General features: G+C 36.2%; 4 protein-coding genes across 4 annotated transcripts; 3 read left to right on the plus strand and 1 right to left on the minus strand.

Annotated features, from left to right (window-relative positions):
• Positions 1-1,535: 1,535 nt before the first annotated feature.
• LOC103947126 (AP2/ERF and B3 domain-containing transcription factor RAV1-like) lies at positions 1,536-3,014 on the plus strand. Its single transcript, XM_009357987.3, has one exon. The coding sequence runs from the start codon at positions 1,608-1,610 to the stop codon at positions 2,829-2,831; it is 1,224 nt and encodes a 407-aa protein (XP_009356262.2). The 5' UTR covers positions 1,536-1,607; the 3' UTR covers positions 2,832-3,014.
• A 6,614-nt stretch (positions 3,015-9,628) lies between these two features.
• On the plus strand, positions 9,629-13,975 carry LOC103947137 (methionine aminopeptidase 1B, chloroplastic). Its single transcript, XM_009357995.3, has 11 exons — positions 9,629-9,828; positions 9,932-10,007; positions 10,228-10,468; positions 10,962-11,123; positions 11,202-11,243; positions 11,602-11,673; positions 11,871-11,950; positions 12,092-12,189; positions 12,277-12,324; positions 12,560-12,709; positions 13,643-13,975. Exons 1-10 carry the CDS (start codon positions 9,702-9,704, stop codon positions 12,703-12,705), a joined length of 1,092 nt encoding a protein of 363 aa, XP_009356270.2. The 5' UTR covers positions 9,629-9,701; the 3' UTR covers positions 12,706-12,709; positions 13,643-13,975.
• Positions 13,976-14,251: 276 nt separating this feature from the next.
• LOC103947146 (allene oxide cyclase, chloroplastic) lies at positions 14,252-15,683 on the plus strand. Its single transcript, XM_009358005.3, has 2 exons — positions 14,252-14,591; positions 14,954-15,683. The coding sequence occupies exons 1-2, from the start codon at positions 14,354-14,356 to the stop codon at positions 15,475-15,477; spliced, it is 762 nt and encodes a 253-aa protein (XP_009356280.1). The 5' UTR covers positions 14,252-14,353; the 3' UTR covers positions 15,478-15,683.
• Positions 15,684-26,031: 10,348 nt separating this feature from the next.
• Positions 26,032-27,823, minus strand: LOC103947156 (zinc finger protein WIP6-like). The gene is made up of 2 exons (XM_009358016.2): positions 27,238-27,823; positions 26,032-26,709 (listed from the first exon to the last, which is right to left on the minus strand). The coding sequence occupies exons 1-2, from the start codon at positions 27,652-27,654 to the stop codon at positions 26,251-26,253; spliced, it is 876 nt and encodes a 291-aa protein (XP_009356291.1). The 5' UTR covers positions 27,655-27,823; the 3' UTR covers positions 26,032-26,250.
• Between the last annotated feature and the right edge of the window lie 11 nt (positions 27,824-27,834).

Genomic DNA, 27,834 nt, shown 5'->3' on the forward strand with positions numbered 1-27,834 from the left:
ACATCAAGCGGTAAGAGTCAGAAGATATATTTTTTAATGTGTCGAAAATACAACTCGGTAAGTAGGTAAAAAATTTCATTTTAAGTATTCAACTTCTTGTATTATGAAATATAGTATATCAGACTGTATTTTCCGCATGAAAAATCTCCCGAGCTAGGGAGAGTTGTAAGAGAGAAATGAGAATTTCTTGTTCTTATGCCCTTTTTGCCTCTGTATCGAGACTTCAATTTTCCAATGCTTATCCAATTCCAATCCCCACACCTCTCTCTCTCTCTCATTGGTTTAACTTTAGCCCCACAACCCATCCTACAATCCTACTCCAAGTGGAAGGGAAGCCTTGTCTCATTGTTCATCTACTTTCCAATTGAAGCAATAAAACCAACCCACCAAAAACCAAATGCTAGACTTTATTTGCATCCATCATCCCAATTAGACTCATCTGGACTCGAAAGAAATAGATAATCGTGATTGTCACCAGTTGTTCTTTTTTTTTTTAAAATGTCATTCCATATTATTCATAACTCAGATAAGATTCACACTTTCAATTATGACACATTTTCTATGCCAACTGATTACATATAGTTGACGAGCATGCATACTATCTTCTTCGACTGACTTTACCTGTATCCACGATTTTGATTTTACAATACATTGAAATGATATAATTTTCCATTCATTTATGTATTAAATTAAGGTGATGGTAAATAGGGAAGAGGCCATGCTAGAGGGTGAAGGGTGTGAAGAGAGAAAGCATGCAGGAGAAATGTTCTTCAGGGGGGATGAACTTAAACTAAGACACCATCCGCACTCGTACAAAACCCATCAACTTGTTTCCTCGGGACCCACCTCACATACACAGCCCACAACCCACTCATACCAGGAGGCAGATTCTCTGTCCTCCAATTTCCCGCGCCTTTCTGTGCCTTTTTATTTTGTATGGTCATGGTTAAGTCACGTTAATATTTTATATTATTTTTTTATAGAGATAATAAGATAAAAATAAATAATAATATAAAATGTTGACGTGACTTAACCGTAACCATACAAACATGAGGGCACAAGAAGTGAAAGGACAGAGAATCTGCCTCCTTCATACTATGAGCCAAAAAGGGATACTCTCTGAATTTCTTCCACCAAGTCCACTTACCTGGACTATTGAAATTTGATCTAACAGCTAAAGTTATTATAACTTTTCAAAGGGTCTCTGTTTGTAACCGTTTGATTCAATTTCAACGGCGCAGATGGGGAAACTTGATGGAAGGGACCCGGAGAGAGGATCCCCTTCCCTATGAGCCTACCAAGCTAGCTATCTAGTATCTACCATCCCCAAGCCATGATATATTGAACAAAATAATATTCTCTATTTCTCTCTCTCACTCACACACAATGAACCTTCCTCGCTGTTTACCATCCTAATCCTTCGGGTTGACCCACCACACCCACGTCCCCACATCCCCATATTCCCCCTCCTATATATTTCTAACCTTCAAACAACAACATTTCATCAAATCCTCCCTCTCTCTCTCTAAAGCACCTTCTTATCTGTCTTTCTCTCTCTCCTCTCCTCCTTCGAACACACAACATACATAATCAACGAAACAAGAACAATGGATGGAATAAGCAGCACAGAAGAGAGCACAACCAGCGACTCCATATCCATTTCGCCACCCCATCATATTGTTACACGTGTGGAGCCACTTGCCAAGTCAGCGCCCCAAGTGGACAGCCTCTGCCGCGTCGGCAGCGGGGCCAGCAGCGTGATTCTCGACTCCGACCTCAGCAGCAGCGGCGGCACCGGTGGCGTCGAGGCCGAGTCCCGGAAGCTCCCTTCCTCCAAGTACAAAGGCGTGGTCCCACAGCCCAACGGCCGCTGGGGGGCCCAGATTTACGAGAAGCACCAGCGCGTCTGGCTGGGCACCTTCAACGAAGAGGACGAGGCCGCTAGGGCCTACGACGTTGCTGCACAGCGCTTCCGCGGCCGCGATGCTGTCACCAACTTAAAGCCCTCCTCCGCCGAACCCATTTTCTCTGACGACGAAGAAAACGACGACGTCGAGGCCGTGTTTCTGAGCTCCCACTCCAAGTCTGAAATCGTCGACATGCTGCGAAAGCACACGTACAATGACGAACTGGAACAGAGCAAGCGCAACTACTGCGCTTACGGGAAGCGGGGCCGGTTCAACGGGCCGCTGGGCCTGTTCGGGATGGACAACAGTCGCGTCCAGAAAGCGCGTGAGCAGCTATTCGAGAAAGCCGTGACCCCCAGCGATGTCGGGAAACTGAACCGCCTCGTAATCCCGAAGCAGCATGCCGAAAAGCACTTTCCGTTGCAAAGCGGAAGCACTGCAACCGTAACGGTAAGTGCATCTTCCGCTTGCAAAGGAGTGCTTTTGAATTTTGAGGATGTCGGGGGAAAAGTGTGGAGGTTTCGATACTCCTACTGGAACAGCAGTCAAAGCTACGTGTTGACCAAAGGGTGGAGCCGGTTTGTGAAGGAGAAGAATCTGAAGGCCGGGGACATTGTGAGCTTTCAGAGGTCAACCGGACCGGACAAACAACTGTACATTGATTGGAAGACCAGGATGAGTGTGAATAATAACAGTAATGGGTCGAACCCGGTTCAAGGTCAGGTTGCGCCGGTTCAGATGGTTCGGCTATTTGGGGTCAACATATTCAAAATACCTGGGAGTGTCGGGGCTGGGCCAGTGGATGCTGCAGCTGCCGCTGCTATTGGCGGCGGCTGCAATAATAATATCGGCAAAAGAATGAGAGAGATGGAGTTGTTGAAATTAGAGTTTAGCAAGAAGCCAAGGATCATCGGAGCTTTGTAGCATTTTTTTAATTTTTCTTTGTTTTTTTTTAGCATTTTATGAAGCTGCAAGCAGGGTGAGTTGTATATTAGATGACAAAAAGAAAAAAGCTGAGCTGAAGAAAGCAAAGCTTTGGAAATTAGGTGCAACAAATTAATTTGAAAAAAAAAAAAGAAAAAAGAAAAAATTAGTTTGAATCTTCAATGGATAACTGTCAATTTTGTTGTTGTTGTTTCGCTTGTTAGCTAAGTAAGGCAAAGTGCTAGTTGGGTGTTTTTGTGGCTTCTATATGATTGGTGGATTGCTTCCCTAAAATATCTCTCTAATGTTTGATTTGTCAAGAGAGCGGGTAGATAAGAGAAATTTTTCTATGTGCTCGAACGTAAAATATACAATTAGGAAAAAATTTGAAAAAAAAAAATCTTCAAATATACAATAACACGTAGTCTTCTGCTCATTTTTAGACGCACACAAAAATTCCGCGTGGCTATGGAACATTTAGTTGGTTCAAAAAGGTGTGAGGATTATTTGGCTTCAATTGGCTAAATAAGAATCAGCCATTCATTTGCTTCTTTTCACACTTTTTGTGGCACCTTAAACGATGCACTATATATGTCTCTAATAATTATTATCTTTTTCTAAAGTGAACAAGTGGAAATAAAAATAATGGGTATAACACTATAACTAGCCACACAGAGAGGATGAGAATTATGAGCCATGTGGGTAGTTAATAATTGATTATATGGAATGGATCAAACTAGTAGTGATACAAAGGACGTACTCGAGGAATGAAAAAAAAAAAAAAAATTTAATGAAAAAGATTAAAAAACTTTGAGTTTTAACAATAAGGACAAAATAAAGGATAAAATGAAAAGTACCAGATTTGATTTTTTAATGTAAAAATATGATTTTTTATTAAATGAACTGTATTGTGAACTTTTCGTTAAAACTTCCTTGAAAAAAATACCCAGAAAAATCGAACTTCATAATCTTGAACTGTTAAGTAATCGAAACTAAAATTTATCAAAAGTTTCGGTATTCGGTTTTTATGAAGGATTTGTTCGGTAAAATTGAACCTAACCGAAAATATTGTATTACAGAAATGAATTAACATTAATTGTTGGACCTTCGTTGAGATAAAATCTCAACCCTCCGTTTAAAATCAACTCTCTCTCTCTTAGGTCTTCACGATTTTTTTTCCTTCTCGCCCCAGGCACCACAAATTAGCCACCATCCCCAAGATTCCTCCTACCACCCCCTTATCGCCGCCACCAGCACTGCATTTCAGGCTTCAGCCACCAACAATTATTCCTTTCTCCCATCTTAGTATTCAAAAATCTCTTTACAATTCTCATCAAACAACCTACTTGCAGATTGAGTCTCTCTCCAAACAAGCCACCACCACAGCCCCACGACCTCCATCTCCATCTCCATCTCTCTCTCTCTCTCGCACCATGACCTCCAAGCCACCACAACAGTATGATCTGCTCTTCGACATAGACCATGCCGCCGATGTGTCCCTTACCTTCAACGGCCATCGGTATCAGTATCGGTTTTGAAAACTTAGGTTTGGTAGTCGGTACATGTGTTTCGTTTGCTACAATATAGCCTAAAGGTTGCGAGCTGTAACATAGAGGATATTAAGCTTTGTTACTTGCAAGTTTACTCTCAACACTGCCTTACTAGCATATGAAGCAACTAATCTCTCCATAAGAATCTAAGATTAGAAAATAATTGTGGTCGGATACGTACAAAAACTGGAGATCTTGTACTTCACTTGATCATTCAGCGCTGCATGTGAAGTGACAAAATTGTCGATATTTTCGTCTAAATATCTTGAAAATGAAAGATCGATATGGAAGGGGGGTTTTTAAATGCAAACTTCATCCTATATTGACGAAATATAAAAGGATCAATGAATATCGATGAGATACCTCTTTACTACATAATTTTGTCATAATTTATTGCAAATTTTGAACTTTTGAATTTTTTTTGAGAAAATTTTCACTAATTTTGACTAAATCTAAATAAGTTGATATACCCAACTTCATTGCAAATTTCCATAAAGGCAACTAATATCAATATCAAAACATGTATTGATATTTCCATTAGTTTACATATTGATATTTTAGATACTGATTAAATTTCTCGTTCTATAATAAGTTCTTGCAATTACATAAATAATGATTAGGTGATATCTCTATAATCTGAACGCCTTATCCAGGCACACCGTACGGCATCATCATCGATCATCCGTCATGGCAATAAGAAAATATCAATTAGTGGTGCAATCATTATTAAAAAAATGAAAACTAACTAAAGAGGTTTGAAAATTTTGAGTTTTAATTAAAATGATATAAATATGTTGTAAGTGAATAATATTAGAAGTAACTTTTTAGAGTAAAAATATCATTTTCGTTAAAAATGAACAATACTGACAATGTTTCGTTAAAACTCTCTATATTATTAAACGTAAAGAAATATTGCATGCACACTTTGAAAGTTAATAGTTATATTACTATACATAGTCAATATATGCATACTCATGAGTATGGGGAGAAATTTTTTAGTCCAGAAGACAATATAGTTATAATATCACATGCGCACCTTGAAAGTTAATAATTATATTACTATACATAGTTATAATAAACAGTGGACAACATTATTGATATGTTTCAATTTTAAGGTGTATTAATTCAATAAATTAGATCTACGTATTATAATTTAACTAGAAAGATAATATCACGTAATAGTATGATTCGTTTTGTAGAATCACATAAGATTATGTTTTCTTCATAATTAATATTTGACGAGTTCAAATGCCAAAGCATTTGTATTTTAGATAGTAATAAGAGAAAATGTTGACTTAAATCTCCATATAACCAATTATTTTAATTCCGTACTTAGATTTTAAGCAATAACTTTACTTCCCTGCTTGCATAGTTACATGTCTTGGACTTTTAGTTAATCCTTTCTGTGGTCCGTCGTAACTTCCATAAAGATGTGATTATGCGAAGGAATATACAATACGATGATTGATAATATCACGATTGAGACCCTTTTGGATTAATTAATTAGTTTTGTTAACTTGGAAAATTCCTCAGAAGAACAGTACGCTTGCTTAAAGAACATTCAATCCAGAAAGTCTTTAATCCATAAAAATGTAGGTTACCTAGAGAAGACTTTTGGTCCATGAAAATCAATTTACTTCTAATAATATCTGTGATTTTTCCCTTCATTTTTTTTTTTTTTTTTAGAAAACATAATATCTATGATAGATCTGAGGATCATCATGGAAGGTTTGGACTCGTATTTGAAAATTCTATTGTTGCTCTCCTTCCACAGATGTAAACAGCAACAGCCTGACAAGTCTTCTTTATCAAGTTACAGAGGTGTTTTTTGGAGGAGGCAGATTGGCTGCCTTCTGTTTGAGTGCTATTCTCATCTCTTCTTATTTGTGCGGTCACTGTTAAGTTACGTCAACATTGTATATTTCTATCATTTTTTGTCTTATTATCTCTATAAAAAAAAATCAATATAAAATATAAACATGACTTAATCTTGACTGCATAAAATAAAAAGAGATGAAAATGGCATCCAAACAGGAGGGCAGACAATCTACCTTTGTTTTTCCACGCCATTGAGAAGAAACTCATCCAGTGAAATCATGCCAAAGGAAGCCTAAGCCAAATCTCCCCACACTTCCTCTCAAACTACTCCACATTCCACAATCGTAAGGATAATAAAAAAAGGTGAATTTTAATAAAAGCTCTCGATACTATTTACTTTAATAAAAAACTATATTTTTACATTAAAAAGTCAATCATAGTACTATTTACTTTACCTTTTATTTTGTCATTATCGTTAAAACTCAAAGTTTTCAAACAATTTTAATTAATTTTCTTTAAAAAAAAAATGTTCCACTCATTCATTATCTGACAAGCAAAGAACACATCTAACATAAAAAATTGAATATAGGACTGAAGTCTATCTTTAATAGCCATTTGTGACGTTTGATAGCTAACCACAAAACAAAAGTCGGATTTGGATCATCTCCGAGGTAATTGGTCGGGTTCCTCCTGATCAGTATTAGTGGACCGTTGAATTTTTATCCAACGGTTACAATTATTATAACTTTTAGAGGACCCTTTATTTGTAACTATTGAATAAAAATTCAACGGTCCACTAACATTGATCAGGAGAATCCCGACCAGTTACCTCGGAGAGAATCCAAATCCATAAAAGTCGTAGTAGGAATATTCTAACCATACTAAACAATCTTATGCCAAGAAACAATAGGCTTGGAAACCCGAAATTAATAGTCCAATGTCACAATCTGGCCACATTTTTTAGTTTATTTTATTTTTGATAATTATGGGTGCAATTCAATGTTTTATGATAATATGCTCATTCTAGAAAACGTATCAAATGGTATGCTCCATTACTTTCTAAAAGAAGAGTGATATTTTCATAGTCCAATTTAAACCACGCAGTTTCTCAATCATCTTTAAGACCATGAGACTCAGAGACTAAGACTACGAAACTAAGGGGACGAAGGATTCTTACACACACTTGCTTATATCCGTTAATAGACTATGAATACATGATTCATGTATTGTGTGCGTGTCATATGGGCAATTGTGCTTTTCTACATAACTATCAAAATTACGTTCAGAGCGTGTTTAATGTGATCCCAACATAAGATGATAATGAATTCTCACATTCTTAACTTAAATTTTAATACAGCCAATCACTTTAACGCTTTATTTTGTTTATAAGTAATAACATTACTTCCTAGCATGCATAGACTTGGACTCTTAGTTAATATGTACTTTCTGTGGTTCCTCGTAACTTCGATGAAGATGTGATCATGTGAAGAAATATACAATGCCATGATTGATATTATCACTATTGAGATCCTTCTGGATTAATTGATTGGTTTTGTTTATATTAGAATTAATAGCCCAACGTCCTAATCTGCCCGCTTTTTTTTTTTTTTTTTTTTTTTCTTTTTTGATTTTATGGGTAGAATTCAATTTTTGATCATCATATTTTCCTTCTAGAAGACGTAGTAAACGGTATGTTCCATCAATGTTGAAAAGAAGAAGCCCTAGTTTGGTAATGAGATGATTCTGAAAAAAATGACTATAAAAAAAAGTTGGGAGCTTTTTTATGTTTGGTAAATATTCAGGTTCAGTTTTTTTTTACAGTTTTAGGTGAAAAAATACCAAAAACACAAAGCTGCAAAACCTAGCTTTGAAAAATTAACTTTTTTTTCACATTTATTTTACATAAAAGTTTATCAAACACTATAATACTGTTTTTTTTTTTTTTTTTTTGTCAAAAGCACTTTTTCAAAAAAGTTTACCAAACACTCTGCTGCTTATTCTCACAGCACAACAAAAGCAGTTTTTTTTCAAAGCATAACAATAACAAACCAGCTCTAAGAGTGATATTTTCATAGTCCAATTTAACCTATGCAGCTTCTACATCATCTTTAGACGGTGAGCCCAAGAGACTATGCACTATGAGACTGAGACTACGAGACCGAGTCTGAGGGGACGAAAGATTCTTACACACGATTGCCTGTGTGTGATATTTTCTCACAAAAGTAGGTGTGTTAATAGATTATGAATAGGAAATTCATGTATTGTGTACGTGTCACATGAGCCACGTGATCTGCAGATAGCTTGATTTTCTCAGAATTAATCAATCTATAATGTGCGTTGTACTACTGATATAGGGATCTTGACAAATTCCTCTCCTTTAATACATGTTATTTTCAAAGTCTCGGTAAAAACGGCTTAACATGAGTAATCTTTGTCAGCATATATTGGCATGACATGCAGATATTAGACATCTTCCAGATGATTTTTGTGGAGATAATAATTTGAGGTTGTGGGCACGGCCCGTGCGTTTTTTTGACTACGTACAGTTAGTGTCGGCACTCCTTATCCAAAATCCAAAATTTTCTTCTGGCATGTCGGTCCTAAAATTCTTGGTTTTTGGCTGTGTTTCCTTTAAATTTCTCCTCATGCCAATCAACTTTATATGCCAGTCGCCGTTGCCTGGTCTATCCTTCCATACGAACGCGTTTTCTTGCTAGTACATAGATTGGTGAATCGGATCGAACTGAAACAAAACAAAAAAAAGAGAAATTTGATTTAACAAAAAAAGTACGTAAAATCGACTTTGAAAATTGAACAAAAAAAAATGTATTTCACACTAAATGAAGACCACACACTAATATAAAAGATTATAAAGAATATATATACAGAAAGAGCAATGTTTGAAATATCGAAATAGGTGAAAATATTGATATCAATATTGATTGATTTCGACGGAAAATATAAAAATATGCAATGGAATGAGTGTATCAATTCATTCAAATGTAGTCAAATTTAGAGAAAAATTTCTCAAGAATAATTCAAAGTTCAAAATCCTCAATGAGTTCCTGGCAAAATTTCTGTACTGAATCCGTAAATATCATCGATATACATGCATAAGAAACACACATAAAGTAAAAGTTGAAATAATCTCAATACTTATGTTCTAATAAACAAGAAAAATCTAAAAATCAAAATAATTTCGACTTTTATGTAGTGATCTTTGCATTTGCAGCATCAAATTTAAGTTGGACCCCAATTTCACGGAAGGCCCAAAAAGCAGTGTTTGGGTGATCTGCAAAAGGAGATCCATAAAGAAAAGCCCAAATTTCAATCAACTTTTGTCGTAACAACGCCAGCATGGTCGAGGCCCAATAAAAATAAAAAAGCCCATTCCTTGTACAAATTTTCAAACCAACCCGATACGCCCCTAATTCCATTATCCACTCTCTCCCCCTTTTCCCTCTTCCTCACTCTGCAGGGGCAAGAGTTACAGAGAGAGAAAATGGCAGTCGCCGGCGGTCTGCAACTCTCAGCTCCCTCTCATGGCGGCCAAGGCCACGTCTTACTAAGTTCAACGAAGTCAACTCTCTTCGCCGGGGCCCCACTCAGCTTCTCATTCTCCACCTCTGGTCTGGTCTCTCTTCTTTTCCTCTGTGAATGTTCCTCGTAATCTTTTCGTTTAGCTACGTTTTTTTTATATGTCCTTATATGTTCTGCGTGTTCCGGAAAAAGAATCGTTTTCTCGGAAAAACCTCGTTGTGTTTGCTCGGAAGCTGTCGGGGTTGGAGGAGGCCATGAGAATCAAAAGGTACGCGCTGCTGCTGTTTGTTCCAACCCTGTCTTGCAATATGTTCGAACCTCGGATTCATCAAATTAAACTTTATTTTCTTTCTATTAGGTGTTACAATTTCGGAATTTCGAAAATAAAGCATAAATGTGACAATAATTTGACATATGTTTGGTATAGAAGGATGTATGAAAATTCCTTTCAATTCACTCAGTTAAGTTGATAATCTAGTAATATGTAGAGAGCGTGAGAGTCGGCAGCTTGCGCCAAAGATCGGAAGAAGGCCGCCATTGAGGCGTGGAAGGGTATCACCGCAACTTCCTGTTCCCGATCACATTCCAAGGCCTCCTTATGTTGGTTCATCTATGTTGCCAGAAATTGCCAGTGAACATCAAGTTCCTGGTTCTGAAGGCATTGCTGATATGCGAGCTGCATGTGAGCTTGCTGCTCGCGTCTTAGAGTCTGCGGGAAAGTTGGTTAGGGTAAAGCTTGTCACCTTCTACTAGTTGCTGTTAAATTGTGTTTGTTGCTCTCTTTCTGCATAGGATATTTGAAGCTCATATTATTTGCCTACTAGGTTTGTATATGTATGTTTTGTGGTTCCAAATTACCATTCGCAAAATATATTTGACAGATTGAGAGTTCCACAGATGTTAAGTTTTAATTGACTTCCAAAGTTACTAAGTCCACAACCTTGCGTGTCTATGTTTTAGATTTTGGTTTTTAGCAAAGTTATACTGTATTAGTTATCATGTTTCTACTATCTGAATTTGGGTTTGCAGTTTCATTTTCGTTTTGGAAATTTGAAGTTTCGGCCTTTTTTTTCTTATGAAAAATAGCACGTAAATGTGTACTTTCATTCTTTAATGTCTTGTCTTACTCCTTTGGTACAACTTACGTTTGTTACCATTGCCGTTTTAATATTATGTATTCAGAGTTTTTGGTATTCTCTAACATCTTTTTACTTCATTCCAGCCGTCAATAACAACTAATGAAATTGACAAAGCAGTGCACCAGATGATTATTGATGCTGGTGCCTATCCCTCACCACTTGGATATGGAGGATTTCCAAAGAGTGTATGCACATCTGTTAACGAATGCATGTGCCATGGAATTCCTGATTCTCGACAGTTACAGGTTTGGAAGGTTACATTGCACATTGCTCCTTGCATAAATGTGTTCATGTGATACCTCACTAACAGTAATCTATTGCAGAGTGGAGACATTATCAACATAGATGTGACGGTCTACCTAAATGTATGCTCCTGGTTTTATTACTTTCATCTTATAATCTCATTTGTTTCCTTTCCCTAACCACATCGGCACCTGGAAATGTTTTATGTCATTCATTTAACTTTGCTTTTATCACAACTTCCTGATTATTTATCTTTTTTGAGTTCTCTATTTACAAATACTAGTTGCCTACCAGCTATCTGTAGTTTAATGTGTGAATTCCGTAAAATGGTTGGTATCGAAGCTTCATTTCCTTTATTAGATAATGAATGGTATGCTGCAATTGGTGGGGTATTTTCATTCATCGAGTGTTTGTTCCATTTCCTAATATTCAATAATGAATGGTCTGATTCATTATATTTCATGCTGTCTTTCATGACAGGGATATCATGGAGACACATCAAAGACCTTTCTTTGTGGGGATGTCAGTGAACGAATCCAACGACTAGTGAAGGTAAACTTTTTCTGCTTGATAGTGTTGCATTCTAATATTTATTCAGGATTGTTTTGAACATGTAAGAAGCATATTTTTATTATTCACCTCCACTGAGGTTCGTATCTGTTTTGGAATATACTATACCTATTCCGTATTAAGCTTTGATTCTGTTCCAGATGTCCAATTCTTGCATTATCAATCTATCTTGGTGGCAGGTAACCGAAGAATGCTTGGAAAAAGGCATAGCAGTTTGTAAGGACGGTGCTAGCTTCAAGAAAATTGGAAAGAGAATTAGGTTAGCTCCGCCTCGCCTCCTTGTGATATATTTGATAAGAGCTTATTCTAGAAATCGTTTAGATGTTTAAGTGTCAATTATAAACCAAAAAGAATTGCGTATTCTCTTGTTCCCAAAAGATTTTATTTGGTTCATTTTCAGTGAGCATGCTGAAAAATATGGTTATGGTGTGGTGGAGCGCTTTGTCGGGCATGGTGTAGGGACTGTATTTCACTCTGAACCATTGATATTACATCACCGTAAGTGACTACTTGATATTAAACCTTCACTACTCTCTTTACCCCCGAGACATGAATTGCTTATTACTGTTATGTATTTTTTGCCAGGTAATGACCAGTCTGGTTCCATGGTTGAAGGTCAAACATTTACCATTGGTGAGTGCAGTACTTTCCATACTCAGAAATCAATATACCTGCAACTTTATCTTCTTCAAGTTTATAAATTTGATGGCGAAACACACACAAATTTTACTGAAACGATGCGGTTTATGTAGGGTAGGATGATGCGGGTGTCTCGTGCCCATAAAAATTTAGATCCTAAGCTTGAGCATGGGACAGTAGAATTCTGATCTATGATCCTTGTCACAAATTTATTTCTCTTTTGGTGCAGAACCCATCCTTACAATGGGAAGCATCGAGTGCAAAACATGGCCGGACAATTGGACGACTCTGACCGCCGACGGTAGCCCGGCTGCTCAGTTTGAACATACCATTCTGATTACTAGAACCGGTGCTGAAATTTTGACAACATGTTAACATGGTATCATTCCTGTTCTTTCTCAAATGCTTAATAATTAATATATATCAGAAGGAGAAAGCAGCTTTCATTCATTCTTTTTTTATGCTAAAATTGTATATAATTAAAGGAAAATGAAAATATTATGACAGCTTGGAAAGTCTCATAAAAATAGTTAGCATATTTTATTCTGCGTTTACAAGCCTCCTGGTAGTCATGAAATAAAAAGCAATTTTTCAAGACAACTCTTCAAGTAGCATTATTCTATGAGTTGAGACTTTCTCTGTATTTCTGTGTCTGGAATTTAAGAACTAAAGACTCAGATCGTTAAAGAGAAAGAGAGATCCAAACCCTTTATTTATGTGAAGTTGACACAAAATTGAGTAGTTTGGATCTTTAGATCTATCGGCTTCGGACATTTCCGGAGAGGAACTTTATTCTTATTCTATGAAGTGTGAGACATATAGGAAGAAGCTCTTGAGTTTTTGACCCACTTGCTAAACAATTCCATTTTTTTAAAGCACGAAGCAACTGACAGATAAGATTCGTGACGAATTTTTAAATCATAAATATCGAAATGCAATCAAGAAATCACATCATTCAAGAAATAAGCCTACTGTACATAAAAATTACGTAAATTTGTAATAATATCTCAATTATTTGTTTTTGTGTAAATATGATGAAATACGATAAATGAAACGGAAAAGGATCCTCTTCGGATTTCTTTCATCAAATTCACTAAATTCATCAATCTAGACTTTTGAAATTTGATTCAACAGTTAAAATTATTATAACTTTTAAAGAAAATTTCTATTTTTAACCGTTGGATCAAATTTAAAATCCGAATTAATGAATTTGATGAAAGAGATCCAGAAGGGTCCCTTTCCAATGTTCTCAAGAATTCTAATTGATTTGGTAAATGTCGCTTTTTTTCCTTTACCATATTATTCAATGCAGGTAAAAGTTCGTGGTCCGGCTGCTGGATAGCAACATTGTACCGGAATACGGAAACACCGTCCAAAAATTACCGACCCTTCTCAACACGTGTTTTCAGGACAAAAGAATTTTCCCATCCGAGGTCAGGCAGCCGGTCAAACCCTGGAAAGTCTTATGTTTGACCAGCCGGAAATGCAAAATATGCAACTGGTTATGGAACCGTAAAATGCAAAGTTTAGAAATAGTTTTGCTTACACTACATTAATTGTCATCATAAACGAAGACAGAGATCTGTATGATTGGGGTATCTTCAAATAACAAAGTTATAAAATAAAAAGATACAATATCCCTTAACGCGATTCTTCATAACTTTTATGATCAAAAATGTTCTTTCAATGTTAGTAGTAGCAACTAAAAAAGTTCATGCTAATGTCACAAGCAAGTACCCTTTTTTCCTCCAAAAAAAAAAAATCTGTATCTCCGACCAAAAATGCATGTGGGAAACGCTTCTGTAAAATAACCTGCCGGCCACTTTGCACCGTCGTCCACTTTTCACACAAAAAGGAAGCCCACGTGTTCAACGCCATCTATAAATTTATACAAATAAAGCCTTCATATTATATATATTCCCCCCACCATCTCCCTATTTATCTCCACTACAACTACTTTCCCAATTACTTTCCGATCCACCTTCCTCCTTCTGAGACTGAGATTTCATCTCCTCTGTCATCCATGGCGTCCGCAAGTTCTCTCAGAGCGATCTCGTCCCTCCATTTCTCCAACTCCATCAGGTCTCCTCCTTCATCTTCTCGAGCTCAGAGACTGTTGGGCTTCAATCTCTCTCACTCCTTCCCAACCCTTAAATCTTCATCAACCAATCAAGTCCTCTCAACCTCCAGCAACTTCACCACCTCAGCTTTCTTCTGCAAGAACAAGAAGGAACCAGCTGATTCTGATTCTCCACGACCCAGTAAGCTCTTTTTCTATCAGCCGTTTTCTGATCATGCCCTTTTTACATAATTTGTCATGTGTTTATGTGTAATTGCTTTGGTCAACTCTAATTTAGTCACCGTTTGAGACTGCTTTTTGGTTAAAAGCGTTTTATGACAACCAGAAGCGATTCGGGCTGGCTTGTTCGGAGTTTTTGTGGAAAAAATCATACGTGCTTTTTGGTTAAATGCTTCCTCGGAAAGCATTTTCAAATCTTTTTATAAGAAATACTTGGATTTTTAATAAAAAAAATTCATCCCGGTTCATAATAAAAGCACTTCTAGCAGAAGTGATTTTCAAACAGGTTACAGAAAAACTTGACAGTGTTTTTCATTTTTTCAGCAAAAGTTCAAGAACTGCATGTGTACGAGATCAACGAGAGAGACAGAGGCAGCCCAGCATACCTAAGACTGAGCCAGAAACAAGTCAACTCCCTCGGCGATCTTGTCCCCTTCAGCAACAAGATCTACTCCGGGGACTTGGAAAAACGTCTTGGGATCACAGCAGGCCTGTGCGTTTTGATCCAAAACTTCCCCGAGAAAAAAGGAGACAGGTACGAGGCAATATACAGCTTCTACTTCGGAGACTACGGCCACATTTCAGTTCAGGGAGCTTATCTGACCTACGAAGACACGTATCTGGCCGTGACCGGTGGATCCGGAATCTTCGAGGGAGTGTACGGACAGGTCAAGCTGAAGCAGATAGTGTTTCCCTTCAAGCTGTTTTACACGTTTTACCTCAAGGGGATCAAGGACTTGCCGGTTGAGCTTACCGGTAAGCCTGTCGCTCCGACGCCGAGCGTTGAGCCTTCGGCGGCTGCCAAGGCCACCGAGCCCAGTGCCACCGTCAAAAACTTTACCAACTGATCAATCATGGTGGTAGTGGAATCTTCCAGAAAGGAAGCAGAGGAAGAGTTAGTGGTGGTGGACTTTATGGTGTATCTCACGTTTTCTTACCACTTACCAAACTTTTTGTACCTTTTTTTAACCCTACGGATTGTGTTTATGATTTGTGATTTTATATTAGTTTAAAGCGCATTCTGATTATGTATTCAAATAATAATCTTCAGATACTTTTTTTTTTTTTTTTTTTTTTAAGTACATCGATATTTTGATATTAGGAGAATGAGGAGTTCGGCTAAGTCACATAATGGGCAACTTAATTTGGTATTGAATGCGCTATCAACGAAATTCGAATTTAAAACCTTTTATTTTCAAATGAAAAGGAATATCATCAGATTGTAGAACCGAATGGACAGTGACACCCCTATTTATGTCCTTTTAATTATCTTCGATTGCTAAAATTCGAACGGAAAATTTTACAATTTTTTCTAGTCTCGCAAAATAAGTGAGAAAACGAGAATCATCAAGGGATTTGGGAACAAAGAGTTGAACAAATTGATCATCCATAAATCCTCCCATAACTGGGCCAAGTAAGGCTAAGGATCAGGTCCTGGTTTGGCCCAGTGGGCCTGAATCCTAGCCCAATCCATCTTCTCTTCTTTTTTTCATCTAAAAGGTGAAAAACTATTGAGTTTACTAAATGTTGCAATTGTAGTACGCACAAATAGGGATTGTTCTATCCGAGGATTAGAATGAATGCTAATCAACACAATTTTGATGCAAAAATCCTAAAAACTGACTAACACACACTAAAACAATGATACGGGGATGTTTGGACAAATTTTAAGAAACTAAAGTAAATTGTGAATGAAAATTGGGTGAAATGCTAGCTAGAGGATTATTCTCCACACATAAACCATATGCATACAAATCGATTTCCAGTTATTATTCCTATAAACCATGAATGACAATGCCCCAAATTAATCGTGAACAACACTAATTAACTCTCAGATTTTCCTAATTTCATTGAATTGGACTCAATGACGCAATCAAATTATTCTTATCAAGTTTCCTATATGAACAACATGATAGAGATTCATATCAAAGATCATTAAGTTCTATGAAAATCATAAGCATTGACAAGACATTCATAACTATGAAAAACATGATACTCCTACTAGGAATTTACTTAACGCAATCATGACTAGTGACTTTTACTACTTGTGAATATAAGTTCATAACGATTAGGTGAAATTCCCTTATACTCTAGCATCAAATCCCTGCATGCATACTAAGTAGGCCTCCTTAATAAACATTCAAGAATAAGATCTCTACAAAACAAATAAGTAAATCGCACTCATGCTTTACGAAACAATAACTGGAGGAAATCAATTCATATAAAACATGTCCATGGCTTCGAATTCACCTATAGCTAAAACGAAACTTAGCCACTCATGTTCATTGTATTTAAAAAGCAATATAAAATAAACATTGAAACTAAGAAATGATAGAAAGAACTCTGGAATTCTCCAAGGCTTGATTGTAATTTGCGGCACAAGACTTAGGTGTATCTCTGCACGACACAAGCTCTTCTTTTCCTAATTGTAGGTCATAACACACTTGATTTCTTCTTTAAATGCTCCTAAAACCTGTGGCCCCACTGAATGCTGCGGCACAATACAATTTACAAGGCAATGGTGCAGTTGAAACCAAGGAGGAAAATGATTGATGTGTTTAGATGGATTAGGACTCCTAAATTTAGATGGAAAGATTTAGAATAGGATAAGGACTCCTTTTGCAGCTGGAGATAGGTTTAGATAATATTGGATTAAATAGGATAATGTTTGGATAATATGTGATAAGATAAGATAGGATAAGATCGGATAAGGTTAGATAAGGTTGGATAAGATAATGTTTTTCCTTGTCTTCGAAGCTTCAATTATGATTTCTCCAAATCTTTAGCACATGTTTAACACATGTTAAACACTTTTTAAATCTCAAAAATGTCCATCCTACTTGTTCTCCACGCATGCTGTCCATTCCAAATCCAAAACTGCTCCAAATTACTCATTTTGGCCATTTATTGTCATCTTCACCAATTGATCCTACAATAATATGAAAATAAACTAAATCACTATAATAAATGGAAATTAACTAAGTAAATGCAAAGAAATAAGATAACAAAGTCGCATAAATATGCTCCTATCGAATTCCCCCACACTTAGCTTTTGCTAGTCCCTGAGCAAAATAAAGAAAACAAAACAAAACATAAACCTTCCAACAATTGCCTCAGGGATTTTCAATGGAACATGAAATGTTAAAAATCACTACTCACATAGATTTTAATCATCCTTTCTCTTGAGTATACACTTAACTGCAATCACCATTCACTAGCTCGCATTTAATCAATTAAAACAATATTTGAAAGTAGTAAGTGCCTTGGAGAATTCACTCAATTCCTCATTGGATATACTCTCCATTTTCACACAGATTTTCTGACTACACTTCCTATACTAAGTATATGTGAGAAGATTGATGTAAAGATGTAGACTAGCACTCACATATGTTATAACAAAGAAGGCACTTTTTGGAATTATTAATACAAACATGTATATGATCTCATGAATGGAATGCCACTACTTAGAAGCGAGAACCAGGGATTTCATATGCTCGTATCAATTTCAAACTCCACATTTTGAATAACATAACAACCAAGATAAAAGTCTAAGGGTTGTAATGAGGCTGAGGTATTGGCTAACAAAGAAAGGTTAAGGATAAACAAAGGTTCTTAAAGTGATAGTAAGCAAAGTAATGAAATCAACACTTATAATTCAACTTTTGATTGCAACACCCAACTTGAAACACAAATGGGAGATCGTGCAACTTTAGAGTCAAATTCACATTTTTGGACCATTCTTCAGCAACCAACACTTATGAACTTCTTCTCACTTCTTTTCAACTTCTTTGTTTTTTCTTTTCTCAACTTTTTTTTCCCTATTTCTTTGAAACATACGCACTACTTCATTGGATTCAAAAGAACAAATTTTGCCCCCACACTTGTTTTTCTGCAATTCGTAGATCAAAAGGAATTCCTAATAAGGCATACTTCACTATTCTTTAAGAACAAGGGTATGAGTATTCATATGCTAGGCTAGGTAGGGATAATGCAGTTAACAAAGAAAATAGGCTAAATAAGGCTCAAAGGGGTTAAACCTACAATACATATGCAAGGGATAAGGCTTTTTGGCTCTGGTGGTAACTAAACAACTTCATCTTGTTATTTGTTATGCAATCAATTTTATGCTTTGAATGAAACAGACATGAGTTCTAGTATTTGGAACTAAAATGATGAAAAAAACATTCTAAGTAGCAACCAAGCAAAGAAATAATGAGATCATGCAACGATAGAAAATAACAATATCACAGATTAATAACTCTCCAAACAAAGAATAGGCTCAAGTCTCACAGGGTTCGAGCGTTATTTTAAGTTTCTTCCTTCAAGCATGTTACAAAAAATAATTTTTTCTTTGTGATTACATGTGAATTCATAAATGACAACTGCAACTAAGTATTAACCAAAGAGCATATCAAACTTCCACCCATGTTTGTAACTTTCTTTAACAATCATGCAATTAAAAACTAAATCTTCATCATTGTGTTGGAATGTACCCTAAGACACAAACAATCAACAAAAAACGACTATTTCTGGTATTTTTTCAAACTTTTTCAAATTTTTTTTCTTTCTTTTTGTTTTATGACACGAAAACACTTTTAAAACAGTGAATAACAACATTAGTAGTGATAGGTGGTGAATTTCGAAAATACGTCATGAAAATCATCTATTTACTCCCCCACACTTAAACTAAACATTGCTCTCAATGTTTCAAAACTAAATTGAAACAAGAAAGCAATAAAAAAAAAACAAATAGCAAACAAGACAATCATGGCAAAGTAAAAGCAATAAAGAGAAGGGTAAAAGAGAGCAAATCTGGTTGAAGGAGTCAGAGAGTTCGTCGTTTTTCTATTAGAACACATGGGTTGCCTCCCAAGAAGCGCTTACTTTAATGTCTTCCGGCCGGACGATACCTTCAATTAAGCTTCATTAGGGCCACGGCATGGAAGGGTATGTCTTCCACGACATGCTCCTCAAAACACTTGTAGTAAGGCTACAAAGGGTATCCATTCCCTTTGAATTTATATCCCGTCTTCAAACTTTGAATTTGGACTGCACTATAGGGAAAAACATTAGTAACAACAAAAGGACCAATCCATTTAGAACGCAACGTACCTGGAAACAAACGAAGGATAGAGTTGAAAAGTAACACTTTCTGCCCCACATAAAACGTTTTACTTCGAATCATTTTGTCATGGACAGCCTTCGTTTTCTCCTTGTAAATGTGAGCGTTCTCATAACCTCATTCCGAATTTCCTCAAGCTCGTTCAATTGTAACTTCCTATGGATTCTAGCGGCATCAATGCTCATGTTGAAAGTCTTGACTGCCCAATGTGCAAGATGCTCTAACTCAACTAGAAGATGACATGGTTTCCCATAAATGAGCCGAAAATGAGACATTCCAATTAGTGTTTTGTAGGCAATACGATATGCCCACAATGCATCATTCAAATGTAAGCTCCAATCCTTTCGAGTTGGTCCAACCGTCTTCTCCAAGATTTGCTTGATTTCCCAATTGGAGACTTCGACTTGCCCACTTGTTTGAGGATGATAAGGTGTCGAAACCTTATGTGTGATATTATACTTCTTGAGCAGCGCCTCTATGGTCCAATTACAAAAGTGAGAACCTCTGTCACTTATAATTACTCGCGGCATTCCAAACCTTGCAAATATGTTAGTTTTAACAAAATCTGCAACCACTTTGAAATCATTAGTACGGGTAACTCTTGCTTCCACCCATTTCGACACATAATCCACAACTAGTAGAATATAATTGAAACCATGTGAAGAAGGAAAAGGACCTATGAAATCAATACCCCAAACATAAAAAATCTCAACAGAAAAGATAGGCGTTTGTGGCATTTGATCTTTTGCACCTATATTGCCCATTTTTTGACAACGATCACAAGTCATACAAAAAATTCTAGTATCCTTAAAGATAGTAGGCCAATAAAATCCACATTCTAAAACCTTAAGTGTTGTGCGTTGTGTACCAAAGTGACATCCACATGCATAAGTGTGACATAAAGTTAAGATTGAATTAAACTCAGAATCATGCACACATCTACAAATAATTTGATCAGGATTGCTAAGTTTCATTTTAGCTAAAGGTGAATTCGAAGTCATGGACATATGTTTTATATGAATTGATTTCCTCCAGTTATTGTTTCGTACAGTAATTTAATTTCGTCAATCCCCTTCTATGCATTAAATGACATTTTTTTAAATAAAATAAAATAAAAATTTAATTAACTAATTCCTCATTTCCTTATTATTAGTATTTAAAAACAAAATTCTCTTTCTATTAAAAATGTCTCAATAAAAAGTCTTCAATACATATTTTTTTCACGTATAGATATATAAAAAATATACTTAAAACTTATGATACATTTGAAAACAAAAGTATCAACTTTTGGTAGATTTCAAATATACCGAGAAACCAAATGTACCAAAAATTCAAATGTAACCATTATTATGTAACTAGTTTGGTACGTTTAGATTTCAAATCTATAGAGAAACCAAATGTACTAAAATTTCAAATGTACAATAAATCCAAATGTGCCTATTGTCAGCTAACCCTTTTGGTATGTTTAGATTCCAAATGTACCAAAAGACCAAATGAACAAAAAATCCCAAATGTACCACAAAACCACATGTCTGTATCAGATAACCCTTTTGGTACATTTACATTTCAAATGTACCGAGAAATACAAAAGATCAAATCCACTATAAAACTAAATGTGTCTATATTATAGGTAACTAGACGTAGCTATATAATCAAACAAATCTTTATTATGTGTTGGATTTTCTAAATAATAAAATCTGACAATTTTTTATTTATAAATATTCTACTATATTCACACAAAAAAAAAAAAGAAGAAAAAAGTTAAAATTATAACAAACAATAAAAAAATGCATAGAGATGGATAATAAATGCATAAATATAGGGATAATAGGAAAAGAAAAAAAAAAAAAAAAAAAAAACTAAATGCCCAAGAGAAGTCGTGAAAAACTAAAATTCTAAACAAAATTGAACTTATGTGAAAAAGCTGAAATTAATAACCAAAATTTTAGGAAAATGTTTGATCAAATTTTCAAAATGAGTATATGTTTAGTCTAAAAAATTAAAAAACGAGGCGCCTATATCAAAACGCCCCTTTAAGAAATCGCATTTTGTGTTCATTTTCTTGATGGGACAATCACATGTTTCTCACATGGTGGGATATTTTAGTCCTTATAAGGTGGGTTAGTCTCAACTCTTCTCCGCTCAATGTGCTATTAATCCGTGCTCATGTGATTTCTCTGTACATAAAATAACTAAAAGTGGGGCTTATCCTTGAATTGCAACGTTTATTAAACTACGGTGATCATGATGAACTGTCAATTTGTTTATTACTTAAGATTGATGATTAAGAAATTATAGCCATAGATGAGATATTTATTTACAGTAAAAATTTGTGATCACAAATAGGTGAATAGGAGGGTGCACATAATGTCTACCTACTTATTATTTTTGAGTAATGCAAATGCTATACTTGCCACATATATGTACGATCATTTGTACCATCTCTAATAAAGGTAGCGCTCACAAAACATATGTGAGTTATGCCAACGATCTCTTCAAATGATGGTACAAATTGTGGTAAGAGTAGCATTTTTCATTGGTTATGCTAAAGATACCAAATTTTTAGAGCATCTTTTGTAGACCACATGATGTGGTGGTTGATAGTTGGAGTCATTCTTTAAATCATCAAAAATGAAACCAACTAGCCACATCATGTGGTCTGCAAACAATGGTAAATTTGTTCTCCTTAGCATTACTCTTTCCTTAGTTACTAGGACCATTGAAACTACACGCCGATGATACCTTGTCAGAGGGGGCGTTGGGGTGTGCAAAAGGTGCTGAAGCAAAATTAGGGGCCCCAAAATTTTTTTATCCTCCTATATATTACATATGGATAGAAAATTTCTAATAACAAAAATTGACTGAAAAAAAAAATCATCATTTATTTATATTACAATTGATTAAGTGGAGCTTATACTAAATATATTAATTTTCCACTTTTCTTTAGCAATAAAAGAACCTGTGTATTACTTTCTTCCACTTTTCTTTAGCAATTAAAAACTAACTTGTTTATTACTTGCTTTTACAAATAGAAGTGTATTTCCATACCTCTTTTTCAATCATATATGCACCATTTTTTCATGGATGAGCCATAAATTATAATTTCATGGCAACTGGAAATTATTCAATTAATAAGAGTGACATGCAAATTGTGACATCCCACATCGCCCAGAGTGTGATCCTTATATGTATATTCCCATCTCTACCTAGCACGAGGCCTTTTGGGACCTCACTGGCTTCGGGTTCCGTAGGAACTTCGAAGTTAAGTGAGAAAGGGGCTAGAGCAATCCCATGATAGGTAACTCACTGGGAAATTGCTCGTGAGTTCCCAAAAACAAAACCGTGAGGGAATGGTAAGTCCAAAGTGGACAATACTGTGCTACGGCGGTGGAGTGAGCCCGGGAAGTGATCCGCCCCAGGCGGGATGTGACAATTAAACGATTTTGTTTTTGGGAACTCACGAGCAACTTCCCAGTGGGTCACCCATCATGGGATTGCTCTAGCCCCCTTCTCGCTTAACTTCGGAGTTTCTACGGAATCCGAAGCTAGTGAGCTCCCAAAAAGCCTCGTGCTAGGTAGGGATGAGAATATGCATTTAAGGATCACTCCCCTGGGTGATGTGAGATGTCACAAACCACCCCACTTAGGGGCTCGACGTCCTCGTCGGCATACACGAGACCAGGGTTAGGCTCTGATACCATTGTCACATCTCGGCCTGGGGCGAATCACTTCCGGGCCCGCTCCACCACCGTAGCACGATATTGTCCGCTTTGGGCTTACCATTCCTCACGGTTTTGTTTTTGGAAACTCACGAGCAACTTCCCAGTGGGTCACCCATCATGGGATTGCTCTAGCCCCTGTCTCGCTTAGCTTCAAAGTTCCTATGGAACTCGAAGCCAGTGAGCTCCCAAAAGGCCTCGTGCTAGGTAGGGATGAAAATATATATTTAAGGATCACTCCCCTGGGTGATGTGGGATGTCACACAAATCAATTAAGTTTGAATAATGAATATATTGTCTGAAAAAATTATTATTTTTAAATAAGGAAGACTTTTTATTAAATTCGCACATAACCTCTAAAATATCAGAGACGACCCTATACCTTGTAAACTATTGATCTTTTGAGTACATTCGACCAGTGACTTGCAATGAGTCTGTACAAATCACATGGATCTAGTACATTGCGTTTAATGTCCAGTCGCCTTGGCAGATATAATTCAAGTATTCAACTAACAAAAATCAATGAAATTTTAACCTGAAATGGTTTTTATTGCTCAGCATCCGGACGCTCCTATGCTTCTTCTTATTCATGTTTGTATGCGCATCTAATTACATCTGATATATCACAAGCTAGCAAGCTCAGTTCCTCAGCCTGTAATACACACACAGATATATATATATATATATATATATATATATATATATATATATCAACTATCACTTTTTGTACTTGGCCATATGAGAATCCCCATTATTTGCTCGAAAGTACTCAACCAAACCAGTCTTTTTTTGCTTGCCCAGAAAATCTTTTTGAACCAGAACCTGCTAATTATTACATAAAACAACTGTAACCAGCTGGGAAAATGAACTTTTTTCTTTCCATTGAATAATGCTTGGCTACTCAAAGATAAATAGGAACTCATATTCAAAACTCATCGTGTTCAAATTAAAGAGCATTGTGCTTATGATCGATCAGAAACGCTTCATATTATGAACCACATTGTAAATATCATCTTTGCAAAAAATAAATAAATAAAAACTAAGGTTGTTTAATCTATTCTAGCAAACACATAGAATGTTTGGAATGCTTTTATCAATTTCGTTTAGATGATTTTATACAGCTCAATGACTGAATGATCTTAATTTTAATTGATTTTTTTGTAGAAGCGATCTTTGAGTAGAAATCCTACTCATCTTTTGAATAGCAGAAGTTTACTTTTAACTTTCAGGCAAGGTAATATCCGGTATTAGTTTACATTTTATATACATAACAATACATGTACAGCAATATATAACCACTAGAAAATTGCCTGAACTGCTGTACAAGTCGTTCGAGTCTTTTAGCTAATAGCAGTATTATGAATATGATGGGAGGCTGCGTTTTCGAAGATCGATATTTGCAGACACAAAACAGACATAAAAAGGTTTAAGAAGAAGTAAATAGAGTAATGCTAGACTAAATTTTGTAACCTAATGATATAGAAGTTGATAATTGGATTATTACTTAATTGTTGATAAACGTGCTCATTTTCTATTGGTGACACCTCATTTTGTTTGCTAATTTAGTCTACAAATTTAATCTCTCTAGCATTACTCAATTAAATATTACGTGCAAGCAATATTAAAAGCAACGAGCAACCGATTGGCTCACACATGGAAAGAAACTGACTGAGATTTTAAGTTTAAATTACTGTATCAATTGCCTCGGATCTAAAACTCATATCTTATTAACATACATTACAAAAGATGTTAATGAAGATCCAGACCAAGTCCCTTAATTTGTGTAGAAGAAAATTCAAGAACCAATGGTCAACTGGTCCTTATGTTTTTAACTTTTGTAACCCTAGCATCATGCATACAAGCTGCACACGGACACAAATTATAATTAATTAGCGATCATAACCTGATTAAATTAACAGTCGCGTGATCCACATGCGGGCTTTGAGTTGCATGGCAGCCGCGCATATATATATATATATGTATATATGTATATATTACAGTGTATATATATATTAAATATAAAGACGAAAAAGGAGAGGAAAAAAAATTAAGAAAGCATGAAAAGACAAAAGAAAAAAAGGGTGATAATTATGAGAGAGTGGTAAGAAAGGAGGGAAAAGGTCCCATTTTATGCATGCAGAAAATTTGATAGATAGGGTTAAAGGGCAACGCTCACAGCCACAGGAGTCTGAAAATGTTTCGTAGTATCTGTTTGTAGTTGTTCTGAAAAGGAAAAAGGAGAACCCTTGAGTGAAACCCCAAATACTGCAATTTTTTCAGTGGTCCCAAAAACTTACCCCTCACTGACAACATATCGACGGACTCATTGATCGTTCGATCCAAAGTGTTGGCGTATTTTTTTAGTATTTCTTTTTTCACTAGATGTCTCTCCAAATGTAAAAGCTATGAACAGTAGAATCTGTGACTCCACTGCACTGCACTGCCCTCCTCTCTGTGTTCTGTAGTCACTGAATTTACTTGACCACCTTCGCTCTCCCTCTCTCTCTCTCTCAACAAGTATTTTATTTTTTCAAAAAATAATTAAAAGGTACGTACTTTAATTAAAGGATTGAACTGGCACTTCCAACATTAAATGCATAGAACCTTGGCTTTTCACTGTATTGTTTGTTGTCTTCATCTTCTCACTCCCTCACTCTCTCACAAACAAGCTAGACAGTCACAGTCCCATCACTCACTATTAACTAAAACCCTAATTACTTAATTATACTTAGCTAGCTAACTAATTCAAAAGTTAAACACCAAGTAAGTGTAATAATTAACTAATTAATAACCAAATCATCGTCATTGTTATCGTCCTCCTCGTCATCCACGTGATCTTCTTCTTCAGGCTCAGTACACAGCTCCACACCATAAGGTGCATGTCCATCACCAAACGCACGAACGTGGTCTTTGAGCGATCTCTTGTGCTTGAAATCCGACCCACAAATGCAAAACCAGAGCTTCCCGCAGTTCTTCTCGTGAGTCCTCCAATCGCCTCTCACTGCAAACGGCTTCCCGCACTTGCGGCACCCGAACGGCTTTGTCCCGTGCTTTCTCTTGTAATGTGTCTGCAGTGTCCGGAAGTCCTTGAGCGGCCTTGACCTCGGGTGTTCTATGTTGTTCTTGCACCCCTCTGCGCAGCAATAGCATGGAAGTCTCAGCACTGATGATGCTGGTTTTGTCCCTCTCAAAGACTCTGGTCCCTTCCTGTATTGTGATCCATGACCCCACATATGCATCTACATTCAAATAATTAGAGGGTAAACACAAATTAAACAAAATACATATATTAGGGTGAAAATGTTTGATTGATGATTCCACTTTTTTTTTTTTTTTTTTTTTTTTGTGATTTTGAAATGCAAGATGACAATTTGTGAGCGGAAATATATAAACGGCAACAAAATTTCGGGAAAGAAAAAAAAGTGAAATAAACAAATTGTAACACAAGTATTTGATTTAAAAAAAAAAAATCTGTAAATCAGGTCAATATAGCTATATGATTCCACTCATAATTCGTGATTTTTGGAGTGCTTGATGATGACAATTATGGGTGGAAATGAAGCAAAAAAATTTTGAAAAAAAAGGGAGATCTAATCAAATTATAGTGCAAGTGTTTGACAAAATTGTGTTCCAAGAACGCAAAAAATCCTGAGGAATGCAGTAGAGAAACCAAAATACTGAAAATATATAAGAGGCAGTATAAGTATTGAACTACTAGTAGTGGCATAGATTTGTGTGTTATTAATTATGATGATGATGAGTACTACCTGCATGTTGTTGTATCTGTTGAATGTTTTGCTGCAGACAGGGCAAGAGAACTGGGTGGGGCCTACGAGGATTTGTGCAGGGGAGGGAATCCAGTACTGGCCTTCCACAGGACCACCAATGTGGTTGTGGTTAGGGTTGCTGATGGATGATGAGGTCGGTCTACCGCCTCCACCACTCGGTGGCCCAATGTTAAGAGCCACTGTGACAGTGCCGTCCTCAGGATCAGGATTAGGGTTTGGATAATCATGATAAAAAGTTCGATGGTGATCAGGTTGAGTTGAGGAAGAAGACTGGTTGTTGTAGATGAGGTGGTACTGTTTGGGGACATCCTGTCCAGGAGGGCCAAGCGAAAGAAAAATGGAGTCCTCATCCTGAAAATCTTCGTCTATAGTAGTAGTAGTGAAGGGAGTTTGCATGGTGGTGGTGATTTTGTTTATTTGTTTATATGAGAGAGAGAAAGAAAGAGGGGTGAGATTTTGGGCTTTTGGTGGAGAAGGGAAGTGGGGGCTAGAAAGAGGCAATAAATAAAGAAACCATGTTTATTATGTATATACACAGCCAGAAAATCCAGCTCTGCCGACGAATTTTGAGCCAAC

This window comes from the organism of the source record quoted next, unplaced genomic scaffold (genome assembly GCF_019419815.1).
Source record: "Pyrus x bretschneideri cultivar Hongxiangsu unplaced genomic scaffold, Pyrus_bretschneideri_v1 Contig22, whole genome shotgun sequence".
Taxonomy (NCBI): domain Eukaryota; kingdom Viridiplantae; phylum Streptophyta; class Magnoliopsida; order Rosales; family Rosaceae; genus Pyrus; species Pyrus x bretschneideri.

Bases quoted from the DNA above. Each gene is read 5' to 3' on its own strand.
- LOC103947126 (XM_009357987.3), top strand. From the start codon at position 1,608: ATGGATGGAATAAGCAGCACAGAAGAGAGCACAACCAGCGACTCCATA.
- LOC103947137 (XM_009357995.3), top strand. From the start codon at position 9,702: ATGGCAGTCGCCGGCGGTCTGCAACTCTCAGCTCCCTCTCATGGCGGC. The intron at 9,829-9,931 runs GTCTGGTCTCTC...TTCCGGAAAAAG, and splicing joins CTTCTCATTCTCCACCTCTG to AATCGTTTTCTCGGAAAAAC. The intron at 11,244-11,601 runs GTATGCTCCTGG...CTTTCATGACAG, and splicing joins ATGTGACGGTCTACCTAAAT to GGATATCATGGAGACACATC.
- LOC103947146 (XM_009358005.3), top strand. From the start codon at position 14,354: ATGGCGTCCGCAAGTTCTCTCAGAGCGATCTCGTCCCTCCATTTCTCC. The intron at 14,592-14,953 runs GTAAGCTCTTTT...TCATTTTTTCAG, and splicing joins TTCTGATTCTCCACGACCCA to CAAAAGTTCAAGAACTGCAT.
- LOC103947156 (XM_009358016.2), bottom strand. From the start codon at position 27,654: ATGCAAACTCCCTTCACTACTACTACTATAGACGAAGATTTTCAGGAT. The intron at 26,710-27,237 runs GTAGTACTCATC...ATTTGAATGTAG, and splicing joins ACAGATACAACAACATGCAG to ATGCATATGTGGGGTCATGG.